This window comes from Miniopterus natalensis, chromosome 9, assembly GCF_054644295.1.
Source record: "Miniopterus natalensis isolate mMinNat1 chromosome 9, mMinNat1.hap1, whole genome shotgun sequence".
Classification (NCBI taxonomy): domain Eukaryota; kingdom Metazoa; phylum Chordata; class Mammalia; order Chiroptera; family Miniopteridae; genus Miniopterus; species Miniopterus natalensis.
Genome location: NC_142089.1, coordinates 26,051,911 through 26,068,207, shown reverse-complemented (window position 1 = coordinate 26,068,207; position 16,297 = coordinate 26,051,911). Strand labels below are relative to the sequence as shown.

The window sequence follows — 16,297 nt, the reverse complement described above, 5'->3', positions numbered from 1 at the left end:
CGGCATTAAATCATGACTTTTTGCCTGGCTCTTCGCCTCATTAAAAGTGGCCTTTTGGAAGGTAAAATTATCATTGTAAGCGATAAGATCTTTAAGAAAATAATTCACGGCTTCTTCACCCTTTAATATGATAGCCGCCACCGGCTAATTTTTTTCTTAATGGCAACGAGGCCATCAATCTTGTCGAAGGCCCCCTCGCCCTCTCCTCCTCCTCCCTCCCTCCCTCCCTCCTTGTCCCTGTCTTCTCAGTCTCCTGCTTCTACCTCATGCCTCTTCCATCCATGACCTGCTTCCCTAAAGCCTCAGTCAAGGCAGAGGCCAGGCTCTGAAATGGACAGCTTTGGGGGTGTAAGCACGTATTTGGAAGTGGCTGAGCAGTGGCCTTTGCCTCGGAGTCTGGTTATCAATAAGTGTGGGTGGTTGCAGGAATCTGCATGCTTCACCTTCCTGGCTGTGTGCTCTCATCTGGGTGTGTGCATCTGTGAACAGGGGAACTAGGTATGGACACGGATTGCTTCTGTTTGTCCTTAGCACACCAGCCTCACTGGGGTCCCCTTCTCAGCCCTGCCAGCCATGCTCAGGTGTCAGTGGTTGTAGTAGCCAAACCAGCAGCTTGTCCATGACCTACCTTCTCCTATAACCACGACTGCAGAATGCTTCGAGCTGGGCCAGGCTCAGAGAGTGTGGCTCCCCACCTCTATAATCCACAGCTGCTTGTCAACCCCTGCCTTTTCTCTTAGGGTTGGGAGGGCTTTGCTTCCTTGGCTAGGGTCTGCACCTGATCCCAGGCTGGACCAGCTTGCTGTGTGTTGAGTGATTTCCTGAATGAAGGTGTAAAGTCCACTCCCACCCTTTATAAAGGCCTGCAGGGGAATTGGGCCAACCCCTGGAGGTAATATTGTCACTCTGGAGCCTTTTTCCCAAACTGCCCTCTCAGAGGTCGCCAGTGCCTTTAAGGCCTCTAAGTACAGCGGTCTTCTCCAGCTCTTCTCTGACTGCTTACCACATGTATGCCTTTCCCCTTAGGAGTCGGCGATACCACGCTCTCCCGCGCCCCTTCTGACTCATGGCTGTTCCTCCTCTACCCCTTTCCTGTCTCCTGTACCTTCTCTGGATCCCCAGTGCAGGAATCCCCAGGCTCTCTTCTTGGCTTTGCTCTAATTTCTCCATCACTCTCTCTGACTGATTTCATCCACCCCCAAATCTTGGACACTCACTCCTCACTCCCTATGAAAAGGGCTAAGGATTCCTGCCTTTCGGAGTCACGAGAGAACTTAAGAGACAGGATGCGGCGGGGTGGGGAAGGGGACACTCACTGAGCGCGAGTTTAGTCTTCCTCCCCAGGTCCCCACCCCCTCAAAATCATCCCCCTTGGGGAAGCAGTACCATCTGCCTCTGCGGCCACCTATGAGAGTTCTTGGTACAAATAATGTCATTGTGCTGAGGCCTCTGGGGCCCCCTTTGAGCCAGCTACTTGCCCTTCACTTTTCCTTTCTCCACCTGATGCTTTCAAGCTTCTCTTCCATAGTGTCTGTTCAGAGGGGAAGACTGTCTCCCCACATGAGTCCAGAATCCTCTGTGGCTCCCTGTTTCCCTCAGGACAAAGCGTGCACACACACACACACACACACACACACACACACACACTCCACTGTCTGGCCTCTAAGACTCTGCGCTATCTATCTTGACCTGCATTTCTATATTTTCCTTTCCTTGCTACAGCTCACCTTCCTCCTTTGAGTCTCCCTAGTCTTAGAGTCTGGATCCCCACACCCCCAGGCCATTCTTGGCTTTGACCCCATCCTGACTGCAAGAGGAAGAAGTCAGAAGAGCATACTCTGGCTCACACTCAGACTGCACACATATACACTCAAGCGCACAGGGCAGCCCTAGGCCTCAGGCCAACACTGAAACCCTAGAGACAGTTGGGGATTCAGGAAGAACTCCTTTTATTCTCAAGAGGAACCAGTTCTGGGTGGGCCTAGGTTAGGATGGACAGGAGGAAAATACACAATTGGCCACCTACCTTGGGAGTGCCTGGAGCCATGGCATCCTTCAGAAGGGAATTCTTGCTGCCAAGAAAGAAGAGAAAAGGGTGACCATTCTACTTGCTGCCCAGGGCATGCAAGAGTAGAATAGCAAGAAGACCCCAAAAGGAGAAGGCATAACCAGCCTAGCCCAGCCCAGCTTGGCCAAGCTCCACCCAGTCCAGTCAACCCCCGCTGGCCCTGCCGAGCTCAGAGTCCATCAGGGGCTAGGGGCTAGAGCTGGCTCCTGGGAAGGGGATGCAGACGCTAGACATGGTGGGCACCTCTGTGGATCTGAGGAAAGAGGCTTTACCTGACTCCTGGTATCAGCCCTGAGGATTCTGCCTGTCCTGGGTACCCCCTTTCCTCCACCCTCTGTCCCCAGCCTGCTCTTAGCTCCTATGGGATTGGGGTGATGGAGCTGACATGGTTCTTGTCAATTCTCCCTCCAACACGCTGCAAACTGCGTTAGGCCAGGAATGATCTCCCCCTGATTCAATTTGTCAGCCCTAGGCCCTCTGGCATCGGGCGCGGCAGGCGGGCGGGAGCTGGGCCCTGAAATATGGTGGGTGGCTCGGAGCAGACGGGGGCGGGGGTGGGAGGTGATGGATGGGCTGTGGGGGAGGCGAGGACTGTGTTTAATAACAAAATTGGTATGCAAGACCACATCCCTTGCTAAGCATGAGTGATCCAGAGCCACAAAGTATTACAAATCCCCGCTAAACAGATGCTGACAATGGAACAAGACGTATCAAATCAGATCCACTTCAGAAACATTAATATCCCTGTTCCTGTCCCTCCCCCCCGCTGCCCCCACTATGCTCACCACATCTGTGCTCACACATTCACGCACGTGCACTCGCTCAACCTCACACACACAGATACACGCACACAGAGGTGCTGGGTGATACGTGCACGGAGGCAGACACAGCCCGTTCGCATCGGGTCCCTGCACAGACACAGGCACAAGCTGTCCACGTCAAGCACACCCACAGAGAGCCATAAAGCACGGACACACAGACACCCCCCCAAGGCAGAGCACATGGGGCAGACGCGGACTCGCTGGGCGTACACACAGGGAGCACCCTCAGGATAAGACACAGACACACCCAACACATAGGCAAAGGGATAGGCAGGTGCAGAAAAGGCGTCGTTCTCACCCAGGGTCATTTTGCCCCCAGGGGACATTTGGCAATGTCTGGGGACATTTTTGATTGTTACAACCTGGGGCGGGGAGTTTGCTATTGGCATTTAGTGGGTAGAGGATATTAACCATCCTACAGTGTACTGGGTAGCCCCTCACAATAAAGAATTATCCAGCCCCAAATGCCAATAGTGCCGAGATTGAGAAACCCTGGTATAAAGGCAGATACACAAACATCCACCGTCTATCATGCTGCAAATAGTCACGCAGATACATGTGGTCATACCCAACGGCTCAGACAAGCAAATGGATGCACAGGCACAGAGTCCTATTCCCAGAGACATGTCCATAAAGACACATTCACAACAGCCACCCTACCTGGGTGAAGGGCTGCTCCCCAACCCACATCCACATAAATGCTTAGACAGAGGCACCCGCATGAACTGACGAAGGCAGACACATGGACACCCCCCCCCCACAGACACATATGTCACAGTGCAGGGGTCCCTAAGCTTGGCAGCAGGGTAAGGCTAAGGTATGAGTGCAGAAACAGAGCTGTCTGCCTGTCTTATCACAGCGGGGGCATCGCAGACCGGGAAGGACAGACAGACCAGGTTCCATTCAGTTGCACTTTGTTCATAAACAGTCCTTGTATTCCTGCTCCATGACCGGCCCTGATCTAGGTACTGGGGATCCGGAGAAGAAACTGGGGGGCTCTTGAGGAGCAAGTAGCTTGTGAGTTCATGACTTTCATCATTCCTTCACTCTTTCATCCCCTCAGTCAACAAGCCAGGCGCTGTGCCTGGCCTTCAGATACAGAAATGAGGCATCCACTGTATGACATTGTTCTCACCGGACCCCTGGACTGAGGTCTGAGTATTATCTGAGCAGGATCAGGTTGGAACAGAAAAGGAAAGAATGAACAATTACTGTGTACCCACCACATGCAGCAGGCATGGGCTAGGTACTTCATATATGTTATCTTAATCTTCACAGAAATTTTACAAAGTTGACTAACAGAGGTTAAGTGACACCTCTCTGCTCATAGTCTGGATTTGAGCTAATGTCTGATGGAGTCCAAAGAGCCGCTTTTCCATGGCCCATCCTGCCTCCCTAATGATGCTCAGGGGCTAGGATGGAGGGCAGAGCTCTGAGATCTTTTTCTCTCTGTGCTTTGGGGAGGGTCCTGCTGACTCTGGGCTTTAGTTTACTCTGTTGATAAATAGAAATGGGGACACAGAATGTCCAGTCTCCCTGGACCTTTTCCTGGGAATTCCTTTTCCTTTCCCTCGTTTGGAATGGTCCTACCCCAGACTTCTTCCCTCTCTCCGAGCCTGCATCCCTGCCCTACCTTTCCTCTGACTGCCTGATCACCTCCAAATGGGCATGGTCCCCCAGAGGCAGGAGTCTGGCGAAGAACCAGCCTTGGAGAGGAAAGGTCTAAGCCCCAGAGCTGCAGGCAGCCCGCCTCCTGCCCAGCCTATCCGCTCAGCTCTGCCTACTGTACCTCCCTGTTTCCACAGCCCGCCCCCAACAATTTCCTCCCTTGCTCAGTCACTCGCTGCCTAGTGATCCATGGGTTTTAAATTATAACTGGGACCCAGGAAACGCGTTCCTAAGTACAATATTCATGGGCTGGGCTGACACTTTTAATTAAGGTGATTTACACTGAATTATCCTTGGAAATAAAGAAATGGTGCGCTGCCCGGGAATAAACCACCATCACCAGCCGCCTCTGTAAGTTACACTTCGTTTTAATCTATTTGGGGAATTGTTTATCTAGTTCATTACCCAACCAAACACCGAGGCCGGCCTTAAATAAGGCTTAAGTGGGGGTGGGGGCACTGCCATCTCTACACCCCGCCTCTCCTCCACAGTCGCCCAGCCTCCCTCTGGCTCCTTCCAGCCCTTTTAAAGCGCTGACCAGAGAGCCAGCCTCTCAGTCTAGAGGCCAGAACTTGAAGCGGGTTTGGAAGCCTCTCAGAAAAGGTGCCTGAGCTCAGACGCGGCCAAGTCAAGCCTCACGTTCAGCTTCGTGCAATCTCTCCATGTCCAAAGCCTTTTCCTCTGGGTGGAAACTCCTGTCTGAGGTTCACAGAGAAGTCTGGGGCAACCCTTCTGCCCACCTGCCCTTCAATCTTCAGCTTCCATCTCTGTTCCTACCTGTTTATCGGTACACACCCAGGCTCCACCCCATCACATCTTAGCATGTCCAGAGCCCTGTCCATTGTCTCCTTCCCTCAGATACTTGCTTCTCTGCCATAATTACCCTTCCTGTCACCCAAGTCAAAAAACTCTTCCTCCTATGTACCCAGCAAGTCATCAGCTAAGTCCTCTTGCTTCTTTCTCCACCAGCCTCTTGTCATTCCCTCTTCCCGCTGCCACTGCCACTGTGCTAGCTCAGCCTCATCACCTGTCCCCGGACCAGCCCGGCCTCCTCCCTGGCCTCCCTGCTTCTCCCTCCAACTCATGCCCCACACTGGCCGCAGAGCGATTCTCCTACAGCTCAGCTCCCTCCTTGCGGCTCAGCAATGTTCCAATTCCCCATCACCTCTAGGACAGCCCTGCAGCGTCGCAGGTCCTCCACCATCGTCCTCAGTCTAACTTTGCCCTCCGTGTTCTGACTAGCCGAGTCCTGGGGTCCAAGGGGACCCTGTGCAGGACTGAGAGGGGAAAGAGAGAGGATGGGGTGAGGGGAATAGCCCTGGATCTCGAACGTGAAAGTGCTCTGAAAAGTGTGAGTCTGTCAACAGGAGTTCTGACTCTTCTTCCTGTGGGGGTCTATGTGTCCGTGTGCCTGTGGCAAGTGGTTCTCTCGGTGCGTGAGCACATCTGCGGGTGTTGGAGTGGGGATGTGTGCATGTGCCTGTACATCGTGTACATACGTTTCCACCTGTGTCCGTGAGAAGCAGCCAGCCCTAGTTTGGGAGCTGGAAGGTCTCTCTCTGCTTTTCTGTGTGAGCCTGGGGGGTATCTGAAAAAGCAGCCTGCTTGGGGTGGGGGGACAGAGGGAGATTGAAGGTACACCACCAGGCCCACCCTGAAGGGCTCCTTGGGGAGCAACCATGTGGATGGAGGGACAGTCCCTCCTGGGTGAGGCAGAAGTGGGCTGAGGGAGGGCAGGGAGGGCAGAGGAGGCAACGGCAGGGTAAGCGGAAAGGGAACAGCTGGAGAGAAGGGGAGAGGAGGGGGGGAGCAGAGAGCAGAAGGGATCACGGAGCAGAGAGGGAAGTTCTGGGGAGGAAGCCTCCAGCCTTGTGCCAAGCATGGGGAAATGCCCCCATTCGGGCTCTCTCCTACAGGACTCAGTTTCCCTCTCTGTGAAATGGCTGGTAGAAGGCCACCCCCAGCTCGGGGAGCTGAGGGCGGGGAGAGAGGCGGGGAGAGCCAGGTGCCCGTCCGTCTCCGGCCTCCTCTGCTCGGCTCCCGCCTCCCGCGCGCGGGGCAGGGGCGGGGCGAGGGCCGCCAAGGCTGGGGCCCTCCCCGGCTAGCCCGCAGGGAGCCGACACGCTCCTGGGGAATTTATCACGCACCCAATTACAATGTTAATTGGCAAGTTCCTGAAATCAATTAATTCGCAAATTTTTTCCAATTAAAAATCCAGATAAATCACGAGGGCGGCGGCGGGCGCGGGGCGCGGGCGGGCGGGCGGGCGCGGCTGCCCTTGAACGCCTTTGCCGCCGCCGGCTGTCAGCGCGCGGCCGAGACAGATAAAACCATCGACCCGTCGCCGCCGGCGCTTCGGCTTTATCGATCCGACGGGAATTTCACTTGCTGTGCAGATCCCGCTGTCCGGCTGTCAGACACCGGATGGGGGCGGGGGCGTGCCCGGGGTTAGGGGTGCTGGGCCGGACCCGGACGTGAGGGGCACAGAGGCGGGGAGGCAGCCCGCAGACGTGAGGCGTGGCACAGATGTGGGGGTTCTGGGTGGGGAAACGGGCGCGGGAGTCGGGGGCGCTGCGAGGGGGTGTGCGGGAGGGGGGACAGGCGCAGCGTCACGGGCGGGGGTGGGCAAGGAAGGCTGTGGGCAGAAGTCGGGTCCCGGGCAGTGCAGGGCTGAGGCCGTGGGGACAAGGCTGTGAGAGGCAGAAAGAAAGCTTGGACCCCCATTCTCCAGACCCGTAGGGGTACACGCAGGTCCCTCCATCTCTGCCTCTATTCTCTGCTCCTGTTGAGGGGGAGTCCCCCGCTGGGAGCAAGTTACCCAGAAACCCTTCTGAACGGGCAAGGTCTGGAACTCACCCGCAGAAGGAAGGGTGCTTCTTTCGCTCTGCCTCTTCCAGGCTGGTCCTAGGGCGCACGTCTGTGCGCATCTGTGCGGGTGCATGTGCGCGTGTGTGTGCGTGTGTGTGTGCGTGTGCGTGCGTGTGTGTGCGTGTGTGTGCGCGCGTGTGTGTGTGAGTGTGCGTGTGTGTGCGTGTGTGTGTGGTTGGGGTTAGGAGCATGGGCACTGGAGTCAGACTGCTTGAGTATAATTCTTATCTTTACCACTTTATTAGCTGTGCAACCTTAGAGAAGTCACTTAACCCCTCTGTACCTCAGTTTCCTCATCTGTAAAATGGAGTTAATAATTATTACCTACCTCAGAGAGTTGTTGTGAAGATTAAATAAGTTAGTGCAATGTAATACCACTATATGCTGTAGCACATAGTGAGTGTTTAACAGGATTATTATCCTCATTAGCACAGTCTTCAGGGTAGTTCTATGTAGTCCCACAAATTCTTTCATACTTTTCCCTTCAAGAGGCAGAGCTTATAGTTTTAGTCTATTCTCCTGAGTGTGGGCTGGGCTTGGTGACTAGAATCTAATGAATAGAGTAGACTATATTGGAAGAAACAGCATATGACTTCTGAGACTAGATCATAAAAGGCATTGTGGCTTCCTTCTTAGTCTCTCTCTTGGATCACTTCCTCTGTGGGAAGTTAGCTGCCATGTCATAAGGAACTTGAGTGGCCCCGTGGAGAGCCCTGAGTGTCCTCCTGCCAACAGCCAGGCGAATGAGCCATCTTGGGAGCTGGTCCTGCAGTCCCCGTCAAACCTTTAGACAACCGCAGCCTCGGCTGACGTCTTGACTGCAGCCTCAGGAGGGACTTTGAGCCAGAAGCCCCAACTCCCTGCACCTACCCAGCTAAGTTGTTCCTGAATTGGCCCATAGAAACTGTGAGATAGCCCTGGCTGGTTTGGCTCAGTGGTTAGAGTGTTGGCCCATGGACTAAAGGAAGGGTCCTGGGTTCGATTCTGACCAAGGGTACGTACTTCAGTTGCAGGCTTGATCCCTGACCTCGGTCGGGGCTCATGTGGGAGGCAACCAATTCATGTGTCTCTCTCCTGTCGATGTTTCTCTTTCTCTCCCCCCCCCCCTTCGCTCTCTCTGAAAAGCAATGGAAAAAATATCCTTGAATGAGAATTAAAAAGAAGAAAGAAAAGAAACAGATAATAAATGTTGTTTCAAGCTGTTCGGTTTAGGGGTAACACAGATAAATAATTCATCTTCCTTCAAAATTCAGCTCGGGCTTCACGTCCCTCAGGAGGCCTTCTCTGCTCTGTGTGGGGGCTGGGCCTGGCTGATGGCCCCAGAGCTCCAGTCCTTCCCATAGAGCAGTCTCCATCTCTCAGGGTTTCTAGAGCCTGGTTCTCCTTACTCCCAAACAGTGATCTTCAGAGGGTGGGGCGTTTCTCATTCACCTTGGGATCCCCTGCACCCTGCACAGGGGATTAGGTGAGAGGGTAGTAGGAAGGAGGATCAGTCTAGTTTGATGACTTGAACTAAACTGGTGGGGGAGGCTGTTCCTCTGTAGCAGACTGTATTTTCCAAAGATGGCTGCAGCCATAACTCCCATCATGCATGCTTTTCTATAACATTAGCTTGCCTTTCTCCCATCACAAGATGGGGTGAATGTCCCTTCTCTTTGAATTTAGGTGGGGCTAATAATTGACCAACAGAATACAGAAGAAGTGACATTAAGTGATTTCTGAGGCTAAGTTATCAAAGGTGACTCAGCTTCCATAGTTGGCGAGAACATTTGTTGTAGAGCTCTAAGCTGCCATATAAGAAGTCCAACTACTGCAAAGCTCCCATAGAACAAGAAAGCCCAGGTCACATGGAGAAGCCACATGTAGGTACTTTGGTCACAGCCCCAGCTGAAGTCCCAGATGACAGCAACATCAACCACCACACCTGGGAGTGACAGAGCCTCCAGAGGATCCCAGCTCCCAGCTAAGGAGTCTTCCCAGGCCTTAGACATCCTGGAGTAGACACAAGTCATCCCCTCTGTGCTCTGTCTGAATTCCTGACTCCACAGATTCTATGAACATAATGAAACAGTTGCTTTAAACCACTAAGATTTGGGGTAACTTGGCACACCCCTCCTCTGCTCTGTTTGATAACCTGGCTTCTCCACAGGACTATCTAGGAGGCTTCGCCCAGTTCTTGAGGGAGGGACAGAGGAGGTGGGGTGAAGGAGGGGACACACATGCCTGAACACATTCTCAAGACTGTCACCTTTCAGACCTGGAAATTCATAGAGAAGGTAGTGTTTACTCCCCTGGATGGCAGCACCAGGCTGCACTTCTGGTGGGGCTACGAGGCCTGCTGCGGTTACCCTGCCCTGAGGCTCAGCATGGCGGTGCAGGGCTATGGCATGGCTTATCCCTTTCTAGCTCCTCTTGTGCCCTTTAGAGACTGAGGCCTGAAGAGGGGTCACTCTCATTCCATCTCCAAAACTAGAGCAGTAAGAGAAAGGCAGCACTATTCAGCTGGAGGACTGAAAGCAGAGTGGAGGAGAACGGCAGCAGGGCCTTGTCTTCTACCTAGAGGCTGGGGTGTGGGCCAGGGGGCTGCTCCTTGGACTTGGTAGCTAGAATCCTGAGTGGAACCCTCTGGCAGGCAGGCACTCCTGATAAGTTGCTTACCTGGTGGGCAGTTGGGCCAGCTGTTCCAGTTCTTGCTCCATATGCTCCTGCATCTCACTGGGCCTCAGCAGGACCTGGCAGATGGGGCAAATAGGGGCCTGGCTGTCAAACAATGCTGCTGCCTTTTTCTTACCTGGTGAGGGAAGAAGAACAGACAGAAATATAAACTGGACTGGTCTGTGCAGGGAAACCCAGTGTCCTAATCCTTTGACCCAAACCAGCTGATGCCTCCTAAGGCTTCTTGGTGAGAAAGGTGAGCAGGTCTCAGAGCTCATGAGCATCACTCCTCTTTGCAGCTCCAGAGGCTGTGGTCACGGACGGCACCTCCCCAGCCAGCTGCCCCTCTCAGAAATCTATCAGGACACAATCGATGCTCTAGGCCAGCGATTTTCACCCGGTGTGCCGCAAGAATTGTTAAAACATGCAGTACCTGACCATTTAGTCAGGGGCACTGTCCTCTTTTTCCTTAGATTGGCAAATAAAAAAAATGACAACAGCCAACACAACAATAGCCATCTCGTGTGAATGAATCAAAATTACACCTTTTTTTTGGTCAGATAGGCAAAAAATATATTTTTGGCATGCCATAGAATTACAGTAATTAGGTTATGTGTGCCATGAGATGAAAAAGGTTGAAAATTGCTGCTCTAGGCAATCAAACCTTGATCATTTCATTTCACATAGGTTAGTGAAGGTCTTGGTTTAATCATACCATCACCCAGAATATCCAGGGCCCTCTATGTCTCTCCTTTCCCCTCCGTGCTTCCATACTCCCCAAATCTGGAGAATGAAGAAAAGAGGGAGAAAGGGGATCCATTCCTGCAGTCATTCAACAAATACTGTCTGCTGTCTGCTCTCAGCAGTGGGACACACACTATAATCAGATCTAGTCCCTGCCCTTGAGGCCCTCACAGCTGAGTGGAAAAGCCTGAAAAGGCCCCGGTGAACGCCATCTTTCAGGGTGGCTTTCCCTCCCAGCTCCTCACTTTCCCCAGGGGCCATTCTTTCACAGCCTCTTCTTTCCTCGTTCTGCATCCTGCCTGATCTTGTTCCTTCTTCTGGCCCTAATTCCCACCTGTGCCCCACTGACTCCAGAATCTGTATCTCTACCCGGGGCCCCTCCCGTGTTCTCCAGACCCCTATATCCAAAGGCCTTTTGGACACCAATGCTTGGATATCCCCAGAGAATCTGAAACTCAACAATCCAAAAACGAGTTTTCAGCTTCGTCACCCCTCCCAGACCTGCTCCCCTTAAGCAGTGCCCATTCTCAGTTAATGACACCTAGTCGCCCATGCCAATACCATTTGTCTCAACCCCCACATTTACTTAACCACCAGGTCCTGTCCGTTTTCACCTTTGATATTCCCGGAACCTATCTTCTCCCTGTTCAGGCTGGGCCCCCTATCACTTGGATAACCTCACTGGCCTCTGTGAGTTTCACAGATTCTGGGGTCTCCCCTCCATAATATCCTTTAAATTGTGTGCTCCCAACACACAAGCATATGTGGGTATAGTGCTGGCTATACTGGCTTGGGGGCCAGCTGGGAGCCTAAACTCTGTCCCACTCTGTCCCTGATGGAAACCAGAACACACCATGCTGTGAAGGAGCCTGAAGGTTGCCTAGCACACCCCCTTTGGATGCCTAAACCTGCTCCCTTGCCACTGTCCCCACCCAGTGCTCCCCTGGCCTCTGCTTGTAGGCATAGGGTTGAGGAGCCCTATTTATCTAGAAACATCTCTGCCTATCCATGTGAACTCTGACTGGAGAAAGGACTTCTTTAGCTTAAGCCCAGATCTTTCTACATGCTTCTTCTGCCCAGTGGGGCCCGGAGAAGGTCCAAATCACTTTTGAGAGAGAATAAGCCATGCCAGTCATGGTGAAGATGGGCTGCTCGAGCAAGGTTGCCAGATTGAAAATATAAGATGCCCAGTTAAACCTGAATTTCAGATTAATATTGAGTAATTTTTAGTGTAAATATGTCCCAAATGCTGCATGGGACATACTTAGACTAAAAGTTATTTGTTGTTTTTCTAAAATTTGAATTTACCTGGATACCCTGTATTTTTATTTGCTAAGTCCAGCAAAGCTATGCTTGAGGGAGCTCCCAGTTTTGGCTGAGCAAAGAACCACCTTGCTTTGACACAGACTGAGGATAACCATGGCTCTCCTGGATGCCCAACTGAGTCATCTGAGAGCTCGAAGGAAGGAGTAATTCATTCTGGGTATGTGTCTTGAGAAGTGGAAAAAAAGAAGACTTAACCAAAGAAATGAAATTTAAGTTGTGACTTAGAAGTGTTCCAGGCAGAGAATGGGAGCAAATGAATGAATGAATGAATGGGTTGTGAGTTCCCTGTGGGCAGGGACTATTTCTTATCCATCTTTATGTCTACAGACAACTGAAAACAGACATGACATAGAATAGATGCTCAATGATGACGCAAGGGAGAGAAGAGGGAGGGAGGGAGGTAAAGTAGGGAGGTGAAGTTGTCCTGGAAGCCAGATGACCTTTGCAGAGCTGGTGTCAGCTGTGCAGGCTTTGTTTGTGTCAGGGTGGGGTAGGTAAGGCTCTATCTAGTCTGTGTGGTTAGGTCTCTGAGGAGGGAAATGGGCCCTACTGATCATATGCTTTGTCTGTGCCTCAGATGCTCAGGGGACAGCTGGCAGGCAGCTCTGAGTAAAAGAAGCAGATGTAGGCCTGGTCTGGGAGTGAGGAGATGAGGATTTGCATCTTAGCTCTGCCTCTTAACTTCACTCAGCCAGAGAATCTCAGAGTTGAGTGAGACCCTAGATACTCTCCAGGCTGTTATCTTTATTTTACAGATGGGAAAACTGAGGCTCGGGGCTGGACAGGGGCCCTTGTACTTGGCTCTTGATCTCATTGCCTCATTTATTTATAAATTCAGCAAACATTTATTAAACAATTATTCTACTTCAGGTATTATTCTGGGAGAAACTGGAATTCAGAGATAAATAAAACACATTCTTGGCCTCCAGGAGGTGACACGCTAGTAGGGAAGCCCAAAGGGAAAGTTAGTTAGTGATTCCAGTCAGTGCAGCCTGCTCAGGGCTGAGGGGGGCATGCACGGGTGCTCTGGGTGGTGGCAGGAAGGGGCCGGAGTGGGGCTGCTGGGGTCCAGGGGAAGGATGAATAAGAGAGTTAACAAGGCTATGGAAACAGATCAATGAGGCAAGGCCTGGGGCTTAAGGAGGGAAATGGTAAGAGTGGAGACTGGAGAAAGAGGAGGATCCAAGGCATGGAGTCTGAGCTGAAATATGAAGGTTTAATTAAGCCCCTTCTAGCCCGGGATGCCAACTCTGGCTCTTAGGACCCCTAGTGCCCAGATTACTCCTGCCAAGCCCAGCATCAGGCTTCAGCATTCCCATATACTTGTTCTCAGTTCACCTGTCTTGCTGCCACAGGTATCTACTTTTCTGAAATTGAAGCTTGGCCCCAGTTTCCCTGTCAGGACAATGGGCCCTCTTCCTGGCTCCTAGCCTCAGGAATAGCATTGACAAGGATCTGCGGAGGAACCCCGTGTTCTCCATCCCAACACCATTTCCTCAGGGGTTAGAGTGGTAGGTGTCAGCATGGCCATGGGCCTCCTGCTCCCCTCCCCGCTGTGTTCCCTATAATTTTATATTGAGACCTGTGGTCATGACGTGGGTTTTACTGCACTAACGACATGGCCTGCCCAGGTTTAATGACAAAATCCATACTCTGGCCCTGGGCCTGCTCCTCGTTTGCATAATTCCCAGAATACAGCTCCCTGAAGCTTTTGACCCGGGCCATTACAGTGGCCATAAAATGGGCCATAAAACCGTTGGGGATGGCCAAGAGGAGGGGGCTGTGGTCTTGCAGGGATGGGAATGAAGTCCTCAACCCCCTACTCTTCCTAGGCCTGGGAGGAGGCATCCTCTGGCTCTTCTTTTCCACGTTCCCAGGCTGGAGAGGCCTCCAGAAATCCTTAGCCCAGCTGCCCATCTGATGCAGAAATCCCTTCTCCAACACCACTGCCAGCATCACAGGTAGGCACACCGAGCCCACCAGCAGCAGGCTGTCAGAAAGCATCTCTCCTTGAGCACCCCTCACTCCGGCCCCTGACCTCCCACCGCATAGCTGGCCAAGCTCTTTGCCACAGGTGGGTCTAGGTCATCTGGGCCTATGTTGTATCTTGTCCCACTTCAGGAGGCCTCGTTCCCCAGGGAGGTCAGCAGCCGGCCCAGGCAGCACGGTGGGGAGGCATGGGAAGCACGAGGGGATGGGGACAGGGACTGGGACCGGCTGTCAGTGCTAAAGATGATGAATGGGGGAGGTGAGGCGCGAGGCCCAGTGTTATCGGCAGTAGATGGCAGGTGCGGGCGCTCGCTGCTCCTGCTAATCCCCGGGCGCTGCCTCAGCCCTTGCACTGATAACGAGGAAATGGGACTGACAACAATTTTTAGCTGAGAGATTCTTCACCAAAATGCCAGGCGGCCGGAGGTCTGACAGCGCCTGATTGAGTGTGTGAGTGTGTGGGGGGAACGCCTGCAGCCCCCTCCCCTCCCATGCAAAGATGGATCGCTCATTCCGCCTCCCGTCCACATTCATTACCACACCTCCCTCCCGCCACCCCGGTTCCCACAGCACCTGCCACCTCCACTTCTCTGCCTGCCGCAGGTATCCCCTGAAGTGAGAGGAGAGCAGGGAGCCCTGATCCTATCCTCAGCTTTAGGCAGGGCGCCTCAAGCTCAAAGAGCCGAGAGGTGACTGCAGAGTCAGGGCTGAGAGTCAGGCCCTGCCTGGAGGCTGCCTAACTGTGTGGCCTCTAGAGGGTCTCTTTCCCTTTCTGAGCTGCTGGAATATCTTCCCCACCAGAAAACCAGAAAATGACTGACTGACAGACAGGAAATGACTGACAGACAGGAAATGACTGACTGTGGGCTGTGAGGGGGAATATAAGCATGCTGAGGAGAGAGGAGGTGTCAAGCCAAGTAGCCTTTTCCTTGCCTGGGCCAGGCTCTGGCCAGTCCAGCCCTCAAGCCTTGGAACAAGGCCTTGGGCACCTGGGGTCCCAAATCAGCCCTCTGCTGCCCCCCTCTGTTGGGAACTGCTGACCATTGGGAGCAGGGCTGGCATGGTTGCTCCTAGGCCATCTTCCACAGCAACGCCTGGTGCAGAACGGCACTGGAGGATGAGGGTCTCATTCAAAGGGAAATTCTCCCTTCCTAGGTCACTAACCCACGTTTGGCCCTGCGACACCCATCAGGTGATGGTCTCTCTGGCCTGGCCTGTTTGGTTTTGTCCCAGCTCTGTTTCCTGTGGTTCCATTCTTGCCTCTGTTTGTTCAAGCAGCAAATCCCAGCTCCATGATCTTCTCTCTACAGACCCTAAAAGGCAGGGCTTACCTGTGTGGCGCCTACTTAAGAAGGAGGAGGGTTAGAATGAGGAGAAGGGTTGACTCCAATGACAAATGGCAGTGGAGGCTGGAACTTTTAAGCGTAGGTAGGTGTATATGCGTGTGTTTGTGTGTAGACGTGTGTGTGGCCTGCCCTTCCTCTCCCCGCACCCCAGCAGAAGGTCTTCCATTTCCTAGTGGCCAAGACATAGAAGAGCCTTCAAGCAACAGTCAATAGCTACTCACCAGCTGTGAGACCTTGAGCAAACCACTAAACACTTCTGAGCTTTAGTTTCTTCTTGTGTGAAACAGGGATAATAATTACTAACTCCTAGGACTTTCGCGAGCATCCAATGAAATCAAGGCTGTGTATACAGGATGGGCCATTATTACCTCTACCAGGACACTAGCATGGCTTGTCACTGTGCGTGTATTTACCCCATCCTGTATCTGGTCCTCTTTCCCACTATGACCAAGGTTTTCATCCTTCAGTAGGCAGGTACCCTGGCCCTTTTGGTCCCCATGGAGTTCCTTCTTATCCATCCATACCCACACGTCCAGTTATTGGTTTGTGTGTCGGTATATCTGTCCATCTAGGCATTTATCCACAATAACAATAACAACTATTTACTGAGTGTTACTACACGTTAGGCTGTAGGTTTAGTGCTGCACACATTTCATCTCATTTAATCCTTACACTAGTCCTGTGAGGTTAGGTATTATTATCTCTATCACACTGATGAGAAAAAGGGAGCTCAGAACAATGAAGTGACACAGCTGGAAGGTTCAGAGCAGGGATTTAAATCCAGGTGTTTCCGACTCCAAAACCAGTGCTCT

At 52.6% G+C, this 16,297-nt stretch overlaps 1 protein-coding gene across 2 annotated transcripts in view; it reads right to left on the bottom strand.

The window, feature by feature from the left end:
* RNF220 (ring finger protein 220) overlaps positions 1 to 16,297 on the bottom strand; it is a 211,095-nt gene that overhangs the window by 25,240 nt on the left and 169,558 nt on the right. For both annotated transcript variants that reach the window (XM_087820390.1, XM_087820391.1), the window contains exons 3-4: positions 10,084 to 10,216; positions 2,027 to 2,072 (exon numbers count right to left, since the gene is read on the bottom strand). In XM_087820390.1, coding sequence (XP_087676516.1) covers positions 2,027 to 2,072; positions 10,084 to 10,216 — 179 coding nt within the window. The remainder of the gene's footprint in view (positions 1 to 2,026; positions 2,073 to 10,083; positions 10,217 to 16,297) is intronic.